The sequence below is a fragment of the Myotis davidii genome, unplaced genomic scaffold, assembly GCF_000327345.1.
Source record: "Myotis davidii unplaced genomic scaffold, ASM32734v1 scaffold681, whole genome shotgun sequence".
NCBI lineage: Eukaryota > Metazoa > Chordata > Mammalia > Chiroptera > Vespertilionidae > Myotis > Myotis davidii.
In genome coordinates this window covers 324,161-342,787 of record NW_006291551.1, presented here as the reverse complement: position 1 = coordinate 342,787, position 18,627 = coordinate 324,161, and the positions used below count along the sequence as shown (strand labels likewise).

At 52.4% G+C, this 18,627-nt stretch overlaps 2 protein-coding genes and 1 long non-coding RNA gene across 3 annotated transcripts in view; all 3 read right to left on the bottom strand.

Annotated features, from left to right (window-relative positions):
- Positions 1–169: 169 nt before the first annotated feature.
- Positions 170–2,434, bottom strand: LOC102775344. Its single transcript, XR_001514058.1, has 3 exons — positions 2,364–2,434; positions 675–733; positions 170–191 (listed from the first exon to the last, which is right to left on the bottom strand). It is a non-coding gene; the product is annotated as an uncharacterized LOC102775344 (long non-coding RNA).
- Positions 2,435–6,277: 3,843 nt separating this feature from the next.
- On the bottom strand, positions 6,278–9,694 carry HAMP (hepcidin antimicrobial peptide). The gene is made up of 2 exons (XM_015564767.1): positions 7,558–9,694; positions 6,278–6,636 (listed from the first exon to the last, which is right to left on the bottom strand). Exons 1-2 carry the CDS (start codon positions 7,639–7,641, stop codon positions 6,379–6,381), a joined length of 342 nt encoding a protein of 113 aa, XP_015420253.1. The 5' UTR covers positions 7,642–9,694; the 3' UTR covers positions 6,278–6,378.
- Positions 9,695–9,903: 209 nt separating this feature from the next.
- USF2 (upstream transcription factor 2, c-fos interacting) overlaps positions 9,904–18,627 on the bottom strand; it is a gene marked incomplete at its 5' end in the record, with an annotated part of 9,021 nt that continues 297 nt past the window's right edge. The window contains 7 exons of the mRNA XM_015564828.1: positions 9,904–10,601; positions 10,695–10,823; positions 10,932–11,026; positions 17,411–17,469; positions 17,760–17,847; positions 17,968–18,118; positions 18,542–18,622. Coding sequence (XP_015420314.1) covers positions 10,512–10,601; positions 10,695–10,823; positions 10,932–11,026; positions 17,411–17,469; positions 17,760–17,847; positions 17,968–18,118; positions 18,542–18,622 — 693 coding nt within the window. The remainder of the gene's footprint in view (positions 10,602–10,694; positions 10,824–10,931; positions 11,027–17,410; positions 17,470–17,759; positions 17,848–17,967; positions 18,119–18,541; positions 18,623–18,627) is intronic.

Here is an 18,627-nt window from a genome sequence, read left to right as displayed (position 1 = left end):
GCCCCACTCACCTGGCCCCATTCTCATCACCTTCCCCCAGCCTGAGGGACCCACAGAAACAAGCGCAGCCTGCTCGGGGCCAACGCCCCAGAATCCCCAGCCACCCCCTTCCCCGCCCATTACCTGCAATCATAATCCAAAACAGGGGCAGTGCGGTGAGGAATATCATTTTGTACAGCGTGTGATGACAGCTGGAGGAGGGACAGGGGGGGTTAAGGATTAGGGAAGGGGTTCTTCCCTTAAGGCTTCAGGAGGGGGCTTGTTCCGGCAGGAGGTGCTATTAATATTGATAATGACAAACATTTCTATGGCATTGACCAGGTACCAATCCTCAGTGCTTTACTCTGCTATATTAATTCATTCGATCTCTTTGAGGCAGGCGCACTCACTACTCTGATTTTACAACTGAGTTCCAGAGAGGTTAAGTAACCTGTCCAAGCCACACAGCTCTTACAGCTGCTTACGCATCAACTAGGCCAAGCCCTATCTGCACACCCAGCTCCAGGTGTGCAGGCTTAACCCCCAACTGTCCTGTCTCTACGTGGTTGTAAGATGCTGACAAGGATCCTCAGCACCGTGGTGCTCCTGGGGACCCTCAGGAAGTAATGACAGAGCCAAGCTGGACCAGCAGCAGGAAGAAAGGGGAGCCCCGAGGAAGGAACCCTGCCCCTCACCTCCGTCTCCCTGAGTTGGGGTGTCTTCTGGTCCCACTTGAAGATGTCAGCCTGCCAACCTGGAATAAGAGTCAGACAGGTGCAAGGGGGCAGGAGCCTGAGCACCCCTGTCCCGCCCAGCATCTGCTATGAGTTGCTGCCTGTTGAAAGGCTGCCTGCCCGTGGATGCTCGGGCCTCTCCCACACAGCCCAGCAGCTACTCTACATAGGGTCACTCCCCACCCCACCAAACTGCCATGGAGAACTGTGGGGAAGGAAAGGGGAATGACAGAGCCTTGTGGGGGGAAGGGGCTGTGGTGAGTGGGGGGAGACCTGGGGGTGGTAGGCAGAGAGACTCAGGGCCATCAATGACTGGGTTTCACAGCATCAGCATTCCCAACATGCCGTGTGAATTCCTGCCGCCCGCTCCCACCCCACAGACGGCCCCTGCTGTCCCCACCCTGAGCAGAGGCCAGTGCCCAGCACAAAAGAGCCCTGTTCCCTCACGGGGAGGGTGCTGCATCTTGGGGGACTCCTGGGGTAGGTGGGGTGAGAGAAGAGACACAGTCCTGGCTGGGCTTTATGAGGGGCCAGGAAGGGCCAGGGGTTGGGAGGTCAGGAGACCCTCCTGGTTGCTCTGTAGGTCCCCCTCAGGGTTGGAGACAGGGTCTCCAAGTGCTGCCTTTCCAGGCCTTCATCACCCTCTTCCCACGGACACAGATGCAAACACAGCCAAACACATGCAAATGCTGCTATGAAATATGATAGATCTAGACCCAGCCAGAGGAGCAGGCTTGGACCGCAGAGACTCATGTGGACACCTGGTCAGGGCCCTACAATGTGAACAGGCACTGAGACCCCAGTGTCCGCAGACTGCTGGCACACACAGTCACAGAAGCACACCTGCACTGACATTGGCACCACGTTCAGGCATGCACGTGGTCCTGCCTGCATGCCATGCTCACAAAGACACGGCTGCACACCCACACTGACGTGTAGCTAGGACAGACCTGCCCAGACACATACTGATGGACACAAGGCAGATGATGGCAGTGATGGTGACCCTCCAGGGCCACAGTACATAAACGTGCACGGCACATCTGTAGTAGTGAAATTCACAGGGCCAGTGGGCTTTAGGAAGAGCAGGTCTAAAAAATTTTTTGGTGGGGGTGTAAAAAAAGTTGACAAACACTGATGTAAATTCAGACCCACCCAGGGTGGTACACACCCACACGCGCACGCACACGTGTACACGCGCGTGCTCACGCGCACACACCCCTTGTTGTGCTCCCAGGTGCTGGAACTTGCTCACTCAAACCTCACTGCCTCACCCTCCCACAAGGCAGGATGCAGGTATCTAATCACGTGGGCATCAGTCAGCTCTTCACCCAGGCCCAGGCATTTCCACCACATCTGCCCCAAACTTGGAAGCCCCAGGGCAGCTGTTCCTGCAGAACCCCCACCAGGAAGGGTGGTGAGGAGGGCCCTTCTTTCTCTCTCTGTAGTTTCTTCCCAAAGCCCTGTCACTGTCCTGCCACGGTCCCAGCTCATTCCAAAGTCCCAAGGAACACCCTCCCCATCCTAAATTAGTGGCAGTTCACAGCGCCATCCTCACCTTACACATACCTCTGGTGCCCCTGCTTCACCCTCTCAGTCATGGCCCTCTGCTCCCACCCTGTCCCCAGCCCCTCTTGGCTGCTGTGTACTCACCAGGATGCTCCTGTGTCTGCACCCTCTGCTCCTCACCCCTGCTGACAGTCCCCTGGCCTCCCAGGGTCTAGGCTGATTCCTGGGTTCTACTAGCTCCTTCCTGGAGGGGATGGGGGCGCTGCCTCACTTGTTCCCCTCTCCTGCATTGCTGTGCACCCTGGTTCGGCGTCCCTGGGAGGGCGTTCTAATATCTCTGAACATCTCAGACTGAGAAACAGAAGGCGTTGTCCTCAGCATCCAGGGAATCTTGGTGGCAATGACAGGTACAACCCTGGTCAGGAGAGGCAACAGAGGCCGGCGTGGGTGGGAGAGGAGACAGGACCTTGCCATTCAGGGCTTCAGTGTCACCTCCACCCTCCCTTACAGTCACTCCCCTGGTCACAGTGGTGCCTGCATCCTGGTCTATTTGCTTCTAGGCTCTTCTTGTCATCAGAAATGACCTTAGGTATTGCTGTCTCCTCTCATGAGAACATGACCTCCAGGAGGACGAGGGCTTTGCCTGCTGTAGCCCAGCTCCTGGCGCAGCTAAGCTTCATAAACGAAGGGTGGATGCATGCACCTATCTGTCCAGTACCCTGTGGCACCTTCTGACTGGAGGCCTTTGCACTGATCCCCTCCTCCTGGAAAGCTCCTCTACCTCGCCCCACGCCCACTCTGTCTAGCCAGAGCCACCAAGTGGATGCCACTTCCTCTGGAACCGGCCTGCCTTCTCACCAAGCCAAAGTCCCTCATTTACATGTGACTGTCCCTCCACACCCCTCAGCACATCTGCTCATCTGCACAATCGGTGAGCTCCTTCCCCACTAGCCAGGAGCTTCCAGAGGGCAGTGTTTCTGTCTGTCTGTCTTACTCCCCTAGAACAGAGCCCCAAGGGTATTTGCTGAGGGCTGTGCTGTCTCTGAGCAGGGTAGGGACCCACTGTGGGCAGATTCCGCGTGATCCTCCTGCCATCCAGACCCTTCCATTCGCATGATCTCTGCAAAGTGGTGGTGGGAGCTGGCAGTGGTTTGGTTAAGTGCAGTAGTGTTTTGACTGTGAGCTGCTCAGTCACATTGGGGCATCTTCTGTGGGGAGGGAGGGAGGAAGGGAGTGTCCTTTCTCCCAAGGGAGAACCTGGGGGGATGGCGGGCTGAGGGGCGGGAAATCCCTCAGACAGGGAATTGAGGAGAGAAGGCTGGATGGAGGAGGGAAGGAGAGTCCCATCCCCACATCAGGCTTTATGATGTCAGACTCTGCCCGTGCCTTTCCCAGTCAGGGACAAAGGCCCATTGAGAGTGGGGTGGGGCTTGACCGCCTGGGTCCTGGAGAAGAGAGGGGCCTGGTGCCTGGGCTTTGGGGGAGGGCACCATGACCTGGGATACTCATGTTACAGCCTTCAGTGTCAGCACCAACCCCCTTGGGTTCATGTACCTGTGCTGTTTTGGGGTACATCTTTCTGGGTGTGAACTGAAGGCTGTCCCTGAGAGAAGGATGCACAGGCAAGTGAGTCCCATAGACAGCACTGGCAACTATTACCGAAATCCGAAAACCCCGGTGTCCAGAACACAGGAGGACTGGGGGACCAGAGAGCATAGGCCTGCCTACAGGGGAGCAGTGCCACTCACACCCAGCCCCCAACTCTGCCAGATCACCCAGTTCTTCCCTTCAAGGCTAGGGACACTGTGGCAAAGTACCACAAAACGAATGGCTTAGAAAGTTTATTCTATCACTGCTGGAGGCTGGAAGTGGGAAGTCAGCACTTTGGCATCGGTTCCTTAGGGCTGGGGAAAAGGAGCTGTTCCTTCCCTGCAGGGCTCCCCTGGGCTTGCAGGCGGGCACCTTCATGTGCAGCAGGCGTTCTCCCTGGGTGAGGGCCTCTGTGCCCAAGAACCCCTTTTATAGGACACCAGTCCTCCTGGGTTAGAACCTACCCTAATGACCTCATTTTAACTTAATTACCTCTCTACAGACCCTCTCTCCAAATAAGGTCACAATCTGAGGTACTGGGATTTAAATCTTCAACTTACATACTTGAAGGAGAGGGGCACAGTTTAGCCCATAATATCAGGAGTCCAGATTTTTATGTGCCATACCTTGCTTTTTAGGTATTAGCCCAATTGTATCTAAAAATACTGTGCAGTGCAAGCAAAACTCAACTCAAGGCAGATCAAGCCCTCAGGCCCACTTGTTTAAAGCTCTCTTAAGGGATAGCTGGTTCTTGGTCTCAGCGCTCAGCCAGAGTAAGTCAGCTTTGTACCAGTTGTTGTCAGCTTTGTCCCCCCACCCCCACCCCCACCCCCACCCGCCAGCAGCATCAGTATTGCCTGGAAGCTTATTAGAAGTTCCATGGCCTCGCCCCAGCCCTGCAGAGTCAGCAACTCTGGCAATCTGCCCCCAGCAGATTCTGGTGCCCACAGAAACTGGAGCACCTCTGCCGCTCTCGAGGACCACCTGGAGAACTTGCTAAGATGAGCAAAGAGTACTCAGCATCATTAAATGTATTTAGTTGTTTCAGGTTTCCCACCTCCCAGGCATTTATTGAGGGGCCCAGAGTCCTCTTCCTCCCCCTTTATACTGATCCTTTATACTGATGAGGCATTTGACAGTTTCCAAAGCCATTTCACACTCATTCCTTGCTGAGCCGCTCAACAGCCCAATCAGCTGAACACTGTAGGGACACTTCTGTCCTTTCACACATGAGGAGGTGGGGTTCAGAGAGGGGGGGGGTAGAGAGAAGATGCCTGCTCCATCCTACAACAAATGAGGCCAGGCTCTCCAGCTTGCCTTCCTCTCCCGCCCCTTGGTCTTGGTTCAGGAAATCCTCTCAGAGGAGGAGCCGCTCATGGCTTCGAAGGCAGAAAGCAGAAGTTTGTGGGTTACCAAACTGATCCAGCTCCCAGTTGGGTTTAGTTTAGCTCCCAGAGTATTGATTTAAAAAAATCAAATTCCTATAATCAGTTGCCAAAATTTTTACAATCAGGAAGGATGGCCACCTTCTCTGGGAAAGAAGCTCTAGCCATGTTTCACCCGGAGCCACTTTAGATGGGATCAGGCCTCCCACTCCCTGTCCATACACAACACTGAAGCCAAACGGCCAAGCCCCTTCATCATCACACCACTGCTGTTTTCTTATAGGCTAAGAAGATAGTGAAATGCATCTTTGTTTCTATCAAAAGTGGGAAAATTGGATAAATTGAGAGGGATATAGTTTTTAAAAAGAATGGGAGAGACCTTAATTCCTTGCGAAAGTGAACGGTATTCTCTTCTGTGTGTCATGTGTAAAGTGTGTCCTTATTGAATTACAACCTAATATGCTCCTGCGAAACAAATCCACACCTCCCTCATTTACTGCAGCTGTCTGCAAGGCCAGTGGTTCTCAAACATTTTGGTCTCAGGAATCCTTTCTGCAAAATTACTGAAGACTCCAACAACTTTAAGTGGGTTATATGTATAGTTGCTTAACATATTAAAAATTGAAACTGGGAAATTTTTAAAGCACAACTACAATCCATTAGCCATCAGAGTGATGATGTCATCATGTCACAGAGCTTCTGGAAAACCCCACTGCACACTCATGTGAGAATGAGTGTAGGAAATAGTAACATCTTAATAGTGTCCGCCTGTGGGGCCTTGGATGGAGCCCCAGACCTGACTTTGAGAACCCTCGCTAGGCATTTGAGTTTGTCACCCATTTCAAGACTTAAAGAAGAAACTTTGTTTAGTTTTTATTCCCTGCTGTAGCAACAAAAATTCTAGGTCTTATGAAGTGGGGCTTAAAGAAGGGGAAGAGCAGAAAACAGATTTCTTTCACCAAGCTTCCTTGCAACCTCAATACACAACAACCCCGCACATCCCACTGAGTACACCCTTACAAGACAGTAGCCAAGCAGGCCTCAGGCATAGGCCTCGGGCAGGGAGAAAGGGCAACACGCTGGTTTGGAAAATAAAAGCTGGAACAGTCATTTTATTCCGAGACCATTTACAGAGTGTTCAAGGGCGGCAGGAATAAATAAGGGAGGGCGGGAGGACAGGGAGACTATGTCTTGCAGCAGATCCCACACTTGGATGGGTAACAGCAGCCACAACAGAAGATGCAGATGGGGAAGTGAGTGTCTCGCCGCCTCCGTCTCTGCAGGCCTCTCTGCAGGCCGGGCTGTAGGAAGGAAGGAAGAGTGAGCGGGTGTGGGCGCAGGGAAGGCTGTGAGGCTCTGAAAGGAGGCCCAGGTGTTCTCACCATCAAGCCAGCTGTGGCTCCAGCTGTATCCTGGGTCTGGAGGTTTGCAAGCTGTGTTGTCTGTGAAAGCAGAAGGGAATACTAAGGATGGCAGGGGCCCGGCAGAGCTTCATTTGCGCACCAACCCATTCTTCCCTCAGCTGGAAGCCTTGCTTTCTGGCCTTTCTCACCTCCCCACAGGCAATCTCCTTCCTGCAGACACCCAGGCCTCCTACTCTCTCCACAGCTGCTGCTCTTCTTTGGGACATCACCCTCCCTAGCCTGGATGCCACCCTCACCCATAAAAAAACCTGCCTCCATCTTGCCCCTACAATCCACTCCCCACACGTATCAGTCATGTTGTGGCTTTACCCACTAGAAAAGCCTGCAGGGCTCTTCCTGCACTTGGAGGAAAATCAGGGTTTGCATGATTGCCCATAAGACCCAGCATGCCCACTGCTCAATCTCAGCTCCAAGCACCACCACCCACTTCCTACTTGCCCCCACCTCGGGTTTTAGCTTACCGTCTCTGTCTCACCCTCCAAGTTCTAGGTCAAATACCATTTTCTCACAAAACACTCCTGCTTGACTGCCAGCTCTTGATCTCACCTATCCCCTTCCACCTCCCACCACCATGGTCACTCTATAATTTTTTTGTTAAACCTGAGTAGCATTTACTAAACACCATGATCTTTTGTTTTTACTAATTCCCTGACCAGATTGTATGCACCATAAGAGCAAAAATCTTCTCTCATCTCCCTTATTCATTGCTTGACCCCCACTGCTTAGAATAGGACTTTACAGAGTAGGCACTCAAATGTAGAATTCATTTGGGACCCCCAGTCCCTGCCACTTGGACCCTATCTCTGTACTTTAGGCAGCTGCTCATCCCCCCTTTGCCTGCCTTGCCATCTGCCCAGTCCACTGCCCTCAGCAGTCCCCTCCGAGGGCCTGGCTCTCCCACGTGGCTGCCTGCTGGGCCCAGGCCCCGTGGGCTCTCACCTGGTGCAGAGCTGAGGCACTGGTCAGGCTGGCCAGGAGGAGGAGCAGAAGACAGGCAGCCTGGATCCGAACGGTCAGTGCCATTGTGCCGTCTGGCTAGCTGTCCTGCTGTGAAGTCTTGAACGGCTCTGGTGTCTGGGCCGTTACAGCCGCTTTTATGGGGCCTGCTAGGAGAGGCGGAGGTGCTAAGCCCCCTCCCCTTTGTCCTAACTCATTTCCAAGAAGGTAGTGGCGCCGAAAAGGCGGGAGATAAGCGGGAAGAGTGACAGGGAACAGGGTTGTGTCAACCTCAGCCAGCAGAGGTGTGTACAGGGGGTGGGGCAGATGGGGCCACAGACACAGGCCTCTAGCCAGACACCTGGGAAACACTTTCCCTAAGATGACATCACCTTGTTGATCTCAGAAAAAATTCCCCCTTTTGCCACAGAGGTTACACAGGTCAATGAGCAGGAGCAAAGTGTCCTTGTTCCCCACCCCTCCTCATTCACATGGGGGATGGCTGTCACTTACCAGGGTCCTTTGGGGTGCCCCATACCATTCCCCCAGCTTCAGGTTCTGTTCTCTAGGGAACACTGCAACAGCTGGATGCAGGAGTTTGAGACGGCACAAGCGTGGTCTTTTCTAAGTGTCAGAACCTTAAGAAGTGGCCTGGTATCTGGAAAACGTTCCTGTGAACTTCAGACCATGGAATAGCAGTAACAGTGGTGGCTGCACCTCATGCCCCGGCAGGTGTAGACTCACTTTTGTGTTAACCTACCTAGGACCACCTGTCCTCAAAGCAGTGCCTGCTGCCCCATTCTGGGCTCTGCACTGTATTCAGGGCCCTAGCTGCCTATTCAGCCCATTTCCAAGGACCTGGCTTCCCAGGCGCTGCTCCCCCTTAGGAGCCCACCATGCCTACCCGGCTTGCTTTCCTCACTTGACAGGAGAGGAACTGAAGGCCAAGATGGGGCTCTGCCCAGATCAGAGGCAGAGCTGGCACTCCAGAGTAAGCAGCCTGACTCAGGCCTATGCTCTGATCACCAGGCTTTCCTGCCTCCCCCAAACATAGGATGTCAGTGGGCTGTGCTAGACCTGGCTTACTGGCTCAACAGAGCCACTGTGCACATCTCATCCCACCTCCACATTCAGTGGCAGCATGTTGTTATCTGGGCACCAGCAATGGGCTATGTACACAACAGCCAACACTACAAACCAGGGTTCTTTTGGGGGGAGAGCTGGTCCCTTAGAATAGTGGTCGCCAACCTTTCAGACGTCACGGACCACCGGTTGGCGACCACTGCCTTAGAACACCACTGGGTGGGGAGATGAACCAAGGCTCCTGACTGTCCTAGCCATTACCTGAATCACAAGTAGTGGGTACACACAGCCCATAGGACCCACAAACTTAATTCCAGAGATGGGACTTTGGCCATTTTGGCTCTGACTCATTCACAGATCATCCAGTGTCAACCTTACCACTGGAGCCTGAAGATGCTGCTGCCAAGGAATGAAAACTTCTCCCCTGCCCTGAACTACAGCCGAGCTCATTCAAAACAGTAAGATGGGAGCCCCTGGGAAATCAAGGCTGCTCCTTGCCATCTGCCTCCCCATTCACATCACATTAGGCTCCTCCTGCTGCACACACCCTCAAAGAGGGACTCAAACCGAGTAATGGCCAGGAAAAGGAGACAGGGCTCTCGGGGGAAGAAACCAGTTGGGGACATCTGGGGTGCATGCATGGTGAACTCAGCACGGTGGCAACTGGTAGGCCTAGATCCTGGGAGTGGATGGAGTTGCATGGGGGCTGCACGGTTGACCACAGGGAGACCCAGAAGCATCCCCCAACATTGCCTGTGTCACTACATCTCCACTCAGGCCAGGTTTCATCATCAGCCAGGGGCAGGGGTCATAGCACAGGCGCCAGAGCCACAGTGCAAGGCGACAGGCTGACGGGCCAAGCCTGGCTTCCTGGCCTTCTGCCTTCCTTGGGGGTGGGGGGCTCAAGGTCAGGCCCCACCATTGGCTGATGCAGAGGGAAGGGCTTCAGCCCAGAAGGGCAGAGCCAGGAGCCAGTCCTGTTTTTAGGAACTGATGACACGGGAGACCCCAGCCTCTCCTCTAAAGACATAGGTCCTTGACCCAACCTCTCCCGGCCCCCGCATACATATACACACCTGGGGTCTCAAAGAGGATATTCTTTAATTCCTCCAGCCAGCCAGCCAGCCAACAGACTGGGTCCCGTGCCGTACAGAATGGCAGGGACTGGCACAGAGCCACCAACAGCAGCTGAGGCCCTGTCCCGATAGAGCTCTGCACAGACCCCATGACCCCTGCCCACACCTGAGATGGACAAATACGCAAACAGACAAGGCGGGGCCACATGGGGCCAGTTTATTGCAGTTAAATACCTCTCTCTCTATTTTTTGTCCATTTTTCCATAAAGAAAATTAAAACACACACACACACACCCACACACACACACACACACACACACACACACACACACACACACACTCTCTCTCTCTCAAAGGGGAGCGGGAATCCAGAAACAAGAGGTGGGGTGAGACATGGCCTCCCTTCTTAGGTCCAGGTCCCAGGGATGGCCCCCCAAAGGCTCCCCTCCTGCCCATAAGCACCATGTCAGTACCTCTAGAGGCCAAAAGAGGCAGCGGGATATGGCAGGACCTCTGTCCTCCTCCCTTTTGCCTCCAGGCAAGACCACTAGAAGTGCTGGGGCTTAGTGGGGGCCAGGAGAAGGGGCAGACAGATGGGGGAGGGAGATCATTTCCACATCCAGGAGAGCAGTGGGTGTTTATCCAAAGAAATGCATTACTTCTCCCCATTATTTTTGTTAAAAATCTACTATAAAAAAACGCAGCTGGGGGAGGGGCATCTGTCCCTCTCTGTGCTAAGGGCTGGGGAAGGGGGCAGCAGAGTCGCAGAGGAGGGCCTGCCCCACGACGGGAAGGGCGTCACTGCCGGTTGCTCTCGCCCACCATCTCCAGGTTGTGCTGCTGCAGCTGGGCTCGAAGCACGGCATTCTCATTCTTCAGCTCCTCAATCTGGCAGACATGAGAGGGCACAAGGGGCCAAGGATAGCTCCCTGCACCGTAGGGTCCTGGGTCCTCCACCCAACTCCCAGCCCTGGCACTCACCTGTTGCCTCAGGAGCTCATTATCCATCTGCAGCCGTTCGGCCTCCTTGAAGGTCTCCTGCATGCGCTGGTTGGTCTGGCGCAGCTCCCGGATGTAGTCGCAGGCCTTTGACAGGATCCCTCCTTTACTCTGGGGGATGGGCAAGAGCATTAGAGTGAGCACTGCCCACTGGCCTCTGCCTACTAGCTCACCCCAGTGGTCCAGGCAGACTTTCTGGGTGGCGCAAGGGGCACTCACCGCTCCTGTCTTGCTGTTGTCTGTGTTACAATCTGGAATGATTTTTGAAAGTTGGACAATCCAGTTGTTGATCTTGTCCCTCCGCCTCCGCTCCACTGTAGGCACAATAGCAGTATCAACAGCTAGGTTTATAGCACTTTCTGTGCGGCTAGGCGATTTGCCTCCCGAGGCAGGTGCCGGCAGACCCCAGACTGCTGAGGGAGGTCACGGGCCCTGGGCAGGGTCACACTGCTAGCAAATCTAGAGTCAAGATCTGAAGGCCGGCCGCCAGCTTCCCCGCCTGCTTCCCAGTCCTCCTCAAGAGAAACAAAGAAAGTCTCGCTCTCAAGTACCACATATACCTGTAAAGCAGAAGTGGGTTCATTTTGTTTGCCTACTTGTAAAATTTGAGTCAACATTTTAAAATAAAGAAATTTCACATAATAGTTAGCATCTTTGGAAAAAAGGAGTTGTGGCTACAGTGGGCATGTACTCTTGAGAGGCAAGAACGGGCCAGTGTCCCTGTGCATGGGAACTGAGAGCCCCCACTGGTCCCCACAGCCCCTGTACTTGATTGTCCACAGTCCTCAGGCTTCCCAGGGCACTGCATCCCCTGAGTCTGCTTTTTCTTCATCTGTAAGTCACAGGCTGGCCATGTCTCATCTGTTTAAAATCCTTCTCCAGGGCCCCGACAGCATGCCCCACATCTCCAGACTGGCAGTTGTGGCTCTCAGAGGCCTGGCCTATCAGGGCATTGGTTAACCCAGGAACAACATGAATCCTCTTAAAGACCAGGGATGGCAAATTAATGGAAGGTTTCACTTGAAAAATACCCAGATTTGTGGTTTTGTTTTATAAAACGCCACACTCTCACACTGCCAGCTGAGCCAAGCAGTAGCTGCCCCTTCGGGCAGGGCATGTCTCCTCTCTGGCTTCTCACCTGGCCTGCACATGCTGACTTACGACAGCGGCCTGGGGTCTGCCTGCATTGGAGCCCAACACCCCTGGTTTGGGGCCCATTGAAGCAAACCTGTCTCAGCCTTTCTTTACCTTCCAGGTACTAGGATTATGGGGACAAAGAAGCCCAGCTATCCCCAAACTCTCAGTTCCCGTGGACAAATGTGAACAGTGTTTGTAGAGGCAACTGGGCTAACAGGATCTGGAAAGGAGCGTAAGAAGATATTTTCTCAGAGTTGGGCAGTGTTGATGGGAGACTGTGGAGGGGGCCGAGGGTAGGAAAGGAGGGGTTGGCCAGTACCTCCTCTGAGGCTGGCACTGTCCCTGACCCTGGTGTTCCCTCAAAGAACATACCTGGCCACTGACAGACAAATGTTCTCCTGGCACTGGTTTTATCCACTCATTGCTGACCAGTCCTTCCTGCCTCTCAGGGCTCTTCCACTTTGGCCGGGGTGACAACACCTTCCTCTGTGGACTCTCCTCCTCCCTGGCCCTTCTTCCTCCCTCGCTCTCCTCTTTCCTCAGAAACCTCCCTAATATCATGACAAGAATGTGCCCAGTACAGAGCTTCGTCTGACTGCAGCCCTGGGCCCTGGTGCTGGGGTATGAGAAGAACCTTCCCTGCGAGGACAGCCTTGTCTGTCTTAGTGTCTCCGGAACTCGGGGGCCAAAATCTGCAGCAGAGCCGAGAGTGCAGCCCAGGCCCCACATCCCTCAGCTGTGTGCCTGCTCCATTTCCAAGCTTTCAGCTGAGGAACTCACAGCAACGCCTTCTTGGTTTCTTTCCCTCCCCCCACGCAGTCCAACATGCGCGAGCCCGGGCACTAGGCTGTAGCAGTATCTCCCATGTCCTCCTCATGCCGAGCCACCAGGGGGCAGAGACAGGGGTGTGGCACATCTCTAGTTTGCATTTACTTCTTAAAAACATCGCCACCCAGCAGGAGTGGCTCAGTTAGCTGAGCATTGCCTTGTGCACTGAAGGTTGCTGGTTTGATTCCCAGTCAGGGCACATAACTGGGTTGCAGTTTGATCCCCGGTCAGGGTGTGTGAGGGAGGCAGCTGAATTGATGTTTCTCTCTCTCTCTCCAAGCATGCCCTCAGGTGAGGATTAAAATTAAAAAAGTACTGCCTGCCGTGGCACTGAGAGGCTGGAACCCACAGTAAATTCAGTCTCTGTCCTGCTGGCACCACTGTGAAGTGCACGTGAACAGGGGACATGGTACAAACACTCGAGGGTACGTGTTATAACTGGAGATTGTGCCAAGTGCCTGGGACTCCAGGGTAAAGCAATGGTCTCTGCCTGAGAGTGGGGTAGGGTGCAGCATCACAGTCTTAGAGAGGAAATATTTGGGCTAGTTTCCAAGGGGAGAGGCATCAGGCAGACGGGTGTCAAGATCCCATAAATGGTGACACTGAAATCTTGGGTGCATGGAACAGGGTGACAGGAAAAGGTTGTAAAAATAGGCTGTGAAGACCCTGAATGCCTGCTAATGAATCTGGACCTTATCTCTTACTCTAGGAGTTCAGGCCCTTGAGTCTGGGGCCGTTCACTAAGCAGGTAGTGATATGGTCAGACCTGGGGCTTGGGAAGACCATTTTGGTACAGCTGAAATGGAGGAAGACTAGTTAAACCAAGGCCACATGTATTCCACAGAAGTGCTTCAGTTACACCCACACAACACTTAGAACACAATTGAGAAGTAAAATCTGCCAGGACAAAAGGGAGAAGTGAACAAACTCACAAATAAACTTGGAGACATCAACACTCCTCTCTCAGTAACTAAAAGAATAGACAAAAAAAATCAGGATAGGAAACCTGAACACTGTCAACCAACTTGACCAAGTTGACACTGAGGAAACACTCCGCAACAGCAGCAAATTCACAGAAACTGTCACCAAGACAGACCATATTCGGGGCCACATAACTAACCTTAATAAATTTCAAAGAACTAAAGTTACAGTATAATAAAACTAAATTAAAAATCAATAGCAAAAGACATCTAGAAAATCCACACATATCAGGAAATTAAGCAACACACTTCTAAATAAAACATGAGTCAAAGAAGAAATCACAAGGAAAACCAAAAAATATTTTTAACCGAAAGATAATGAAAACACGACATATCCAAATGGGATGTAGCTAAAGCAAGTGTTAGAATGAAATTTGTAACTAAAAAGGCTTGTATTGGGGAAGTTTAAAATGATCTTTAAAAAGTAGAAGAAAAACCCTAGCAAATTAAACCCTCAGTAAGTAAAAGGAATGAATTAGTAGCATTAAGAGTGGAAACTAATGAAATAAAGAAAGCAGGTCCATCTTAAAAAATCAGATTTCACATAAAGATCTGGATTTTTGGCTACTGAAGAGGTTCTCGCAACAGTGGACCCAAAACTGACATGGCAGCAATTGGTGCTGCAAAGGCCACCCTTCAGGCAGGACACACGGCCCAGTTCATGAGGAGGCCAAAAACGGGTCCCACAGTACCAAGAACTGGTGGGAAAGACGTAAAAAGGAGAAAGAGAAGCTGACCTGAAGTCCACTTCAGCACAGAATCTCAGGTTTGGGGGATGAGGGCAGAGGGCAGAGTTGAAGGTGGCCTGGCTTTCAGTTCTGGCCTGGATACTTGTGACAGGGGCGCCCTTTGCAGCAGTGGGAAAAGAAATGTTGCATGGGAGCCTTTAGGGAGGAGAGATAGCAGTTAGTTCTGTTTGGACACACTGAGTCTGAGGTGTCTCAAGGACACCCAGAAATGGTACTTTGAGCAAGCAGCTCAAAATGAGCCTGGAGTTCAAGTAAGCCCCGCAGGGACATAGAGGGGCAGGTTTCACCTTTTTGGAGTCACATAGGAGAAAGCCAGCAGAAATCCCTCAGAGAAATACTGAGCACCCACAACTGGGGATGGGGCTTTGAGATACTGACAATTCCCGAGCCTAACATTTCACTGTCCTGAGACTGACCTGAGATGGGATCAGACCTTAAGAAACACCACAAGCCAAAGCAGCTCCCCAGCCTTGCGCAATGTGAAGAATCATGTGGGGAACTTGTCAAAATACAGACTTCTGGATCTCCCTCTGTCCTACCCATTCAAAGACTGTGAGGACAGCCCTGGAGACCTTGATTGTTAACAAGCTTCCCGGAGCACCTGGGAAGCCCTGCTCTAAGGAGCAGGCTGTGAAAAAGAGGCAAAGAGTGTAGGAGAATCAGAGCAGGTAGAGCAGAAAGGATCATTACCAAAATGCTGGGAACAGGCAGGGTCAGGTGTGTACAGCACAGACAGGGAAGGAAGCCAATGGGTTTGGCAATGAGGCTGTCAAGGATGGCCTTAAATGGAGCCATTTTGGTAGAGAAAAGAGCCAGACTGCCAAGGGTCCAGGAAGGGTAAAAGGTGGCCCAAATACTCTGCAGGTTAGGAGAGGGCAGGATACAGCTGGAGGGTAAAAGCAAGGTTATGAAAGACTTTTTTGTAGGAGAAAGATTCCAGACTTTTAGCAGGTGGATTAACTGTGAGAGGCAAAGAATGAGAGTGAGGTAGAGAGGGTGGCTAGATGGTATCCCAAGAGTGGTTTGCTACAGTCTCACTGGGGGGCACACCACATCGCCGGGCACTCAAACGTCTCAGCTCGTGCATCCTCTCTGGGCCTCTGCAGGAGATGGCTTAACATCTTACTGAGAGGACTAAACAGGTGCAGAGATTAAGAACCAGTCTGAGGTCATATGACCAAGCAGTAGATAGAAAATTGCTGGGTAGCCTACAGGAGCCCCCTCAAACTTGCCACACCCAAAAACCAAGCTCAGACTCACTCACTCCTTCCCTTTTCAAACCAGCCTGACCCCATCATGAAACCCTGATTCATGAAATGCTGATTCTTCAGCCTGTCTCAGGCCAGACATCTGCAGTCACCTCCTACTTTTCTATCTGACCTCCATACACAAACCCTCTGTTGGTTTCCCCTCAAACTACAATAAACATCCAAGAGCAGGGACACTGGGAGGGCCTCCTACAAGGATCTGGCCTGACCAATCTTCTGTAACTCTGCCAACTTCCTCTTTCCTTTCCTGAATTCTGCTCTTCTTCATACATGCCAAGTCTGTTCTGACTCAGGCCTGGGTGTTTGCACTTGCTCGTCCCTATGCCTGGGACCCTCTCCCAGTACTTGACTGGCCCATTCCTTAAGGTCTGTTCAGGCCTCTGCTCAAGTGTCACCTTAGGGGCCTACACTGCCACCATTACCTAGCTTTATCTTTCTTCCTGCTATCTGACGTCATACTGTAGCTTTGTGCAATTTCTGTTTTTCCTACCAGAATAAACACTACGAGAGCCAAGACCTCATCTGTTCGATTACCCACTATCTGAAAACCTAGAACGGGCTGGCACATCGTGTGTACGTGCTGAATGAATGCCTCAATTTAGTGAGATGCTTAGATCACAGCTGCATAGCCATCCCCAATCGAAGACCTTTAGGACTGTGGGGTCTCACTGTGGCTTTCAGGGCCTTGACTCTCCTGGCTCCCTTTCCAAGCACTCCACATGGAACCTCTGCAACAACCAAGCCAGTACCTCCAAAGCAACTTGACTCCTCTCTGCCACCCCCCTTCCAGCCTGTGCTCCCTCTGTTTGGCAGGCCCTCCCAAAGACTACCCCCCTGGTGGTCAGTGCTCAGTCAGACACTAGCCTGAACTCCTAAGCTTCCCTGACACTCGACATGCCCCATACCTGGCCCAGAATCTATCTTCAGGAAATATTTGCTAAAGGACAGTTGTTTGGATGTAAGAATTCCCCTGGACTTGAATGCTCCTACATCGATCATAGTGGCTACTGACTGGAGGCAGAGATTGAGTGGGAAACTAGGGGACAGCAAAAAGGGCCAAAAATGACCTTAGGTTGGTGTTTATAAGGGCAGGATGCTCCAGCCTTGGCTAGCCAGAGGCACAGGTTCCTGTAGTTTCATCCTCAGATGTGCCACTATCAGACCAGAATTACTTCGGGAAGCCAGGCAGGCAGGGAAATGACGGACTCAAACACAACAGTTGCCAATGGAAACGAAGGTCCAGGGGAGCAGGAAATCCATATGTGAATGTGAAACCTGCCATTTTATTTACTTATTTATTTATATTTATTTAATATATTCTTATTGACTTCAGAGAGGAAGGGAGACGGCAAGAAACATCAATGATGAGAGAGAATCATTGATTGGCCACCTCCTGCACACCCCCTACTGGAGATCAAGCCAGCAACCCAGGCATGTGTCCTGACTGGGAATCGAACCGTGACCTCCTCAACCACGGAGCCACTGCAGCCGAGTGAAACCTGCCATTTCTGATGCTGGCCCTTAATTGAAAACTAGCCAGGATGACAAAACACATTCCAGTCCATTCATCCTACCTATCGGTTACAATGAACCTCCTCCACCGGTTTCCACTTTTCCAGCATTCAACACCCCTCTCATGTGGAGCATGCCCAGTGACGTGACCAAACACAAGGCCCGCCTGGCCGTGCCTGTGAGGCCAAGGCCAGGGACTGGTGCAGGGGCTCCACTGACTTTACCTTCATTGTGCTGAGCTCTCCTTCTCTCATCCCGGGGTGTTCTAGTTCCATCAATTTTCCTAGAAGAGGGATAAAATGGGCACATGTTATCTCAGAGCCCATTTGTCCAAGCATTTATTAAGAAGTCAGACTTGAAAATGACCTTTGCAAGACATATTCATATGTAGGAAGAAAGAGGAAATGATACTTTCTTTATACTGAAGAAACAAAAACAGACCAAAAAATCTATCAAGTGTCTACTGCGTGCTCAACTGCCTGACTTCTACTTCAGAAAACCTTTCCTTCCTTCGACCCCACACCAGGCCCTCCCAGTGTCCCCTGCTCCTGGGCCCAGGTCTCCTGCACATACGGGGAGTAGGGATGGGTCCGCGGTGCAATCGTCCTTTGCGTTCCTGTCTGAAGCACGTCCTGGGGCGTCATCATGCCATAGAACTGGCCTGGAGGGAAAGCAGGGTTAGTGCTAAAACTAGGGGCAGAGTCAGAAATGGCTGGGGAATCCCTCCCTGATGGGCCTGTCGCCTCCCCTGCCTTCCACCTCGGCCCCTTCCTCCCTTTACCTCCGGCCTGCAAGCTCTGGTCTGTGGTCTGTACCGACACAGCCGTGGTATCTCCCACACTGGACGCTGGGAAATAGGCAAATCGTGCCTCCCCACTGACAGCCTCAGCTGCTGGGCTGCCGCCATTGCTGAAGGGATTTTGGATTACAGCCTGGGGAGTAGGAGGACACAGAGGCCACCCTCAGCCATCTTGTTCCCCAAACTCTCCCCCTGTCGCCCTGTTTGATGGACACTGCATCCTCTACGGAGGGCGGGACCGCTCTGTATGTACTACTCTGCCGATGCCTCAGAGGGCCCTAAGACTTGCAGACACTCGGCAATCATTTGGTGAACCAACTGACTTTTACCTCTGAGAAAGAGGCTTTTCTATTACCATGATCCCAAGTTTAAAAAACAAAACAAAAACGATGTTCCAAAGACCTTGTCCAAGATTTCACTGTGCAGAACACGAATTTAACCCACACAGCCTGACAGCCTGAAGGCAGCATCTGTGTTGCACATGCCCCACCCACTGGGACTCCCCCCAAACGGTCAGTGTCCCCTCTCCGTCCCCCCGGCACTGCTGAGGACCTACCAGTGGGAAGGGTGCTGCAGGACCTGGGGGCACAGAGGCAGCAGCAGGGCCGGGGCGCTGGGCTGCCCCATCCACACCCACCTGGG

What these genes read in the sequence shown, in the direction of transcription:
- HAMP (XM_015564767.1), bottom strand. Translation starts at nt 7,641, where the DNA reads ATGGCACTGACCGTTCGGATCCAGGCTGCCTGTCTTCTGCTCCTCCTC. An exon ending in GTGCCTCAGCTCTGCACCAG is followed by an intron (nt 6,637 to 7,557) that starts GTGAGAGCCCAC and finishes CTGCTTTCACAG; the next exon opens with ACAACACAGCTTGCAAACCT.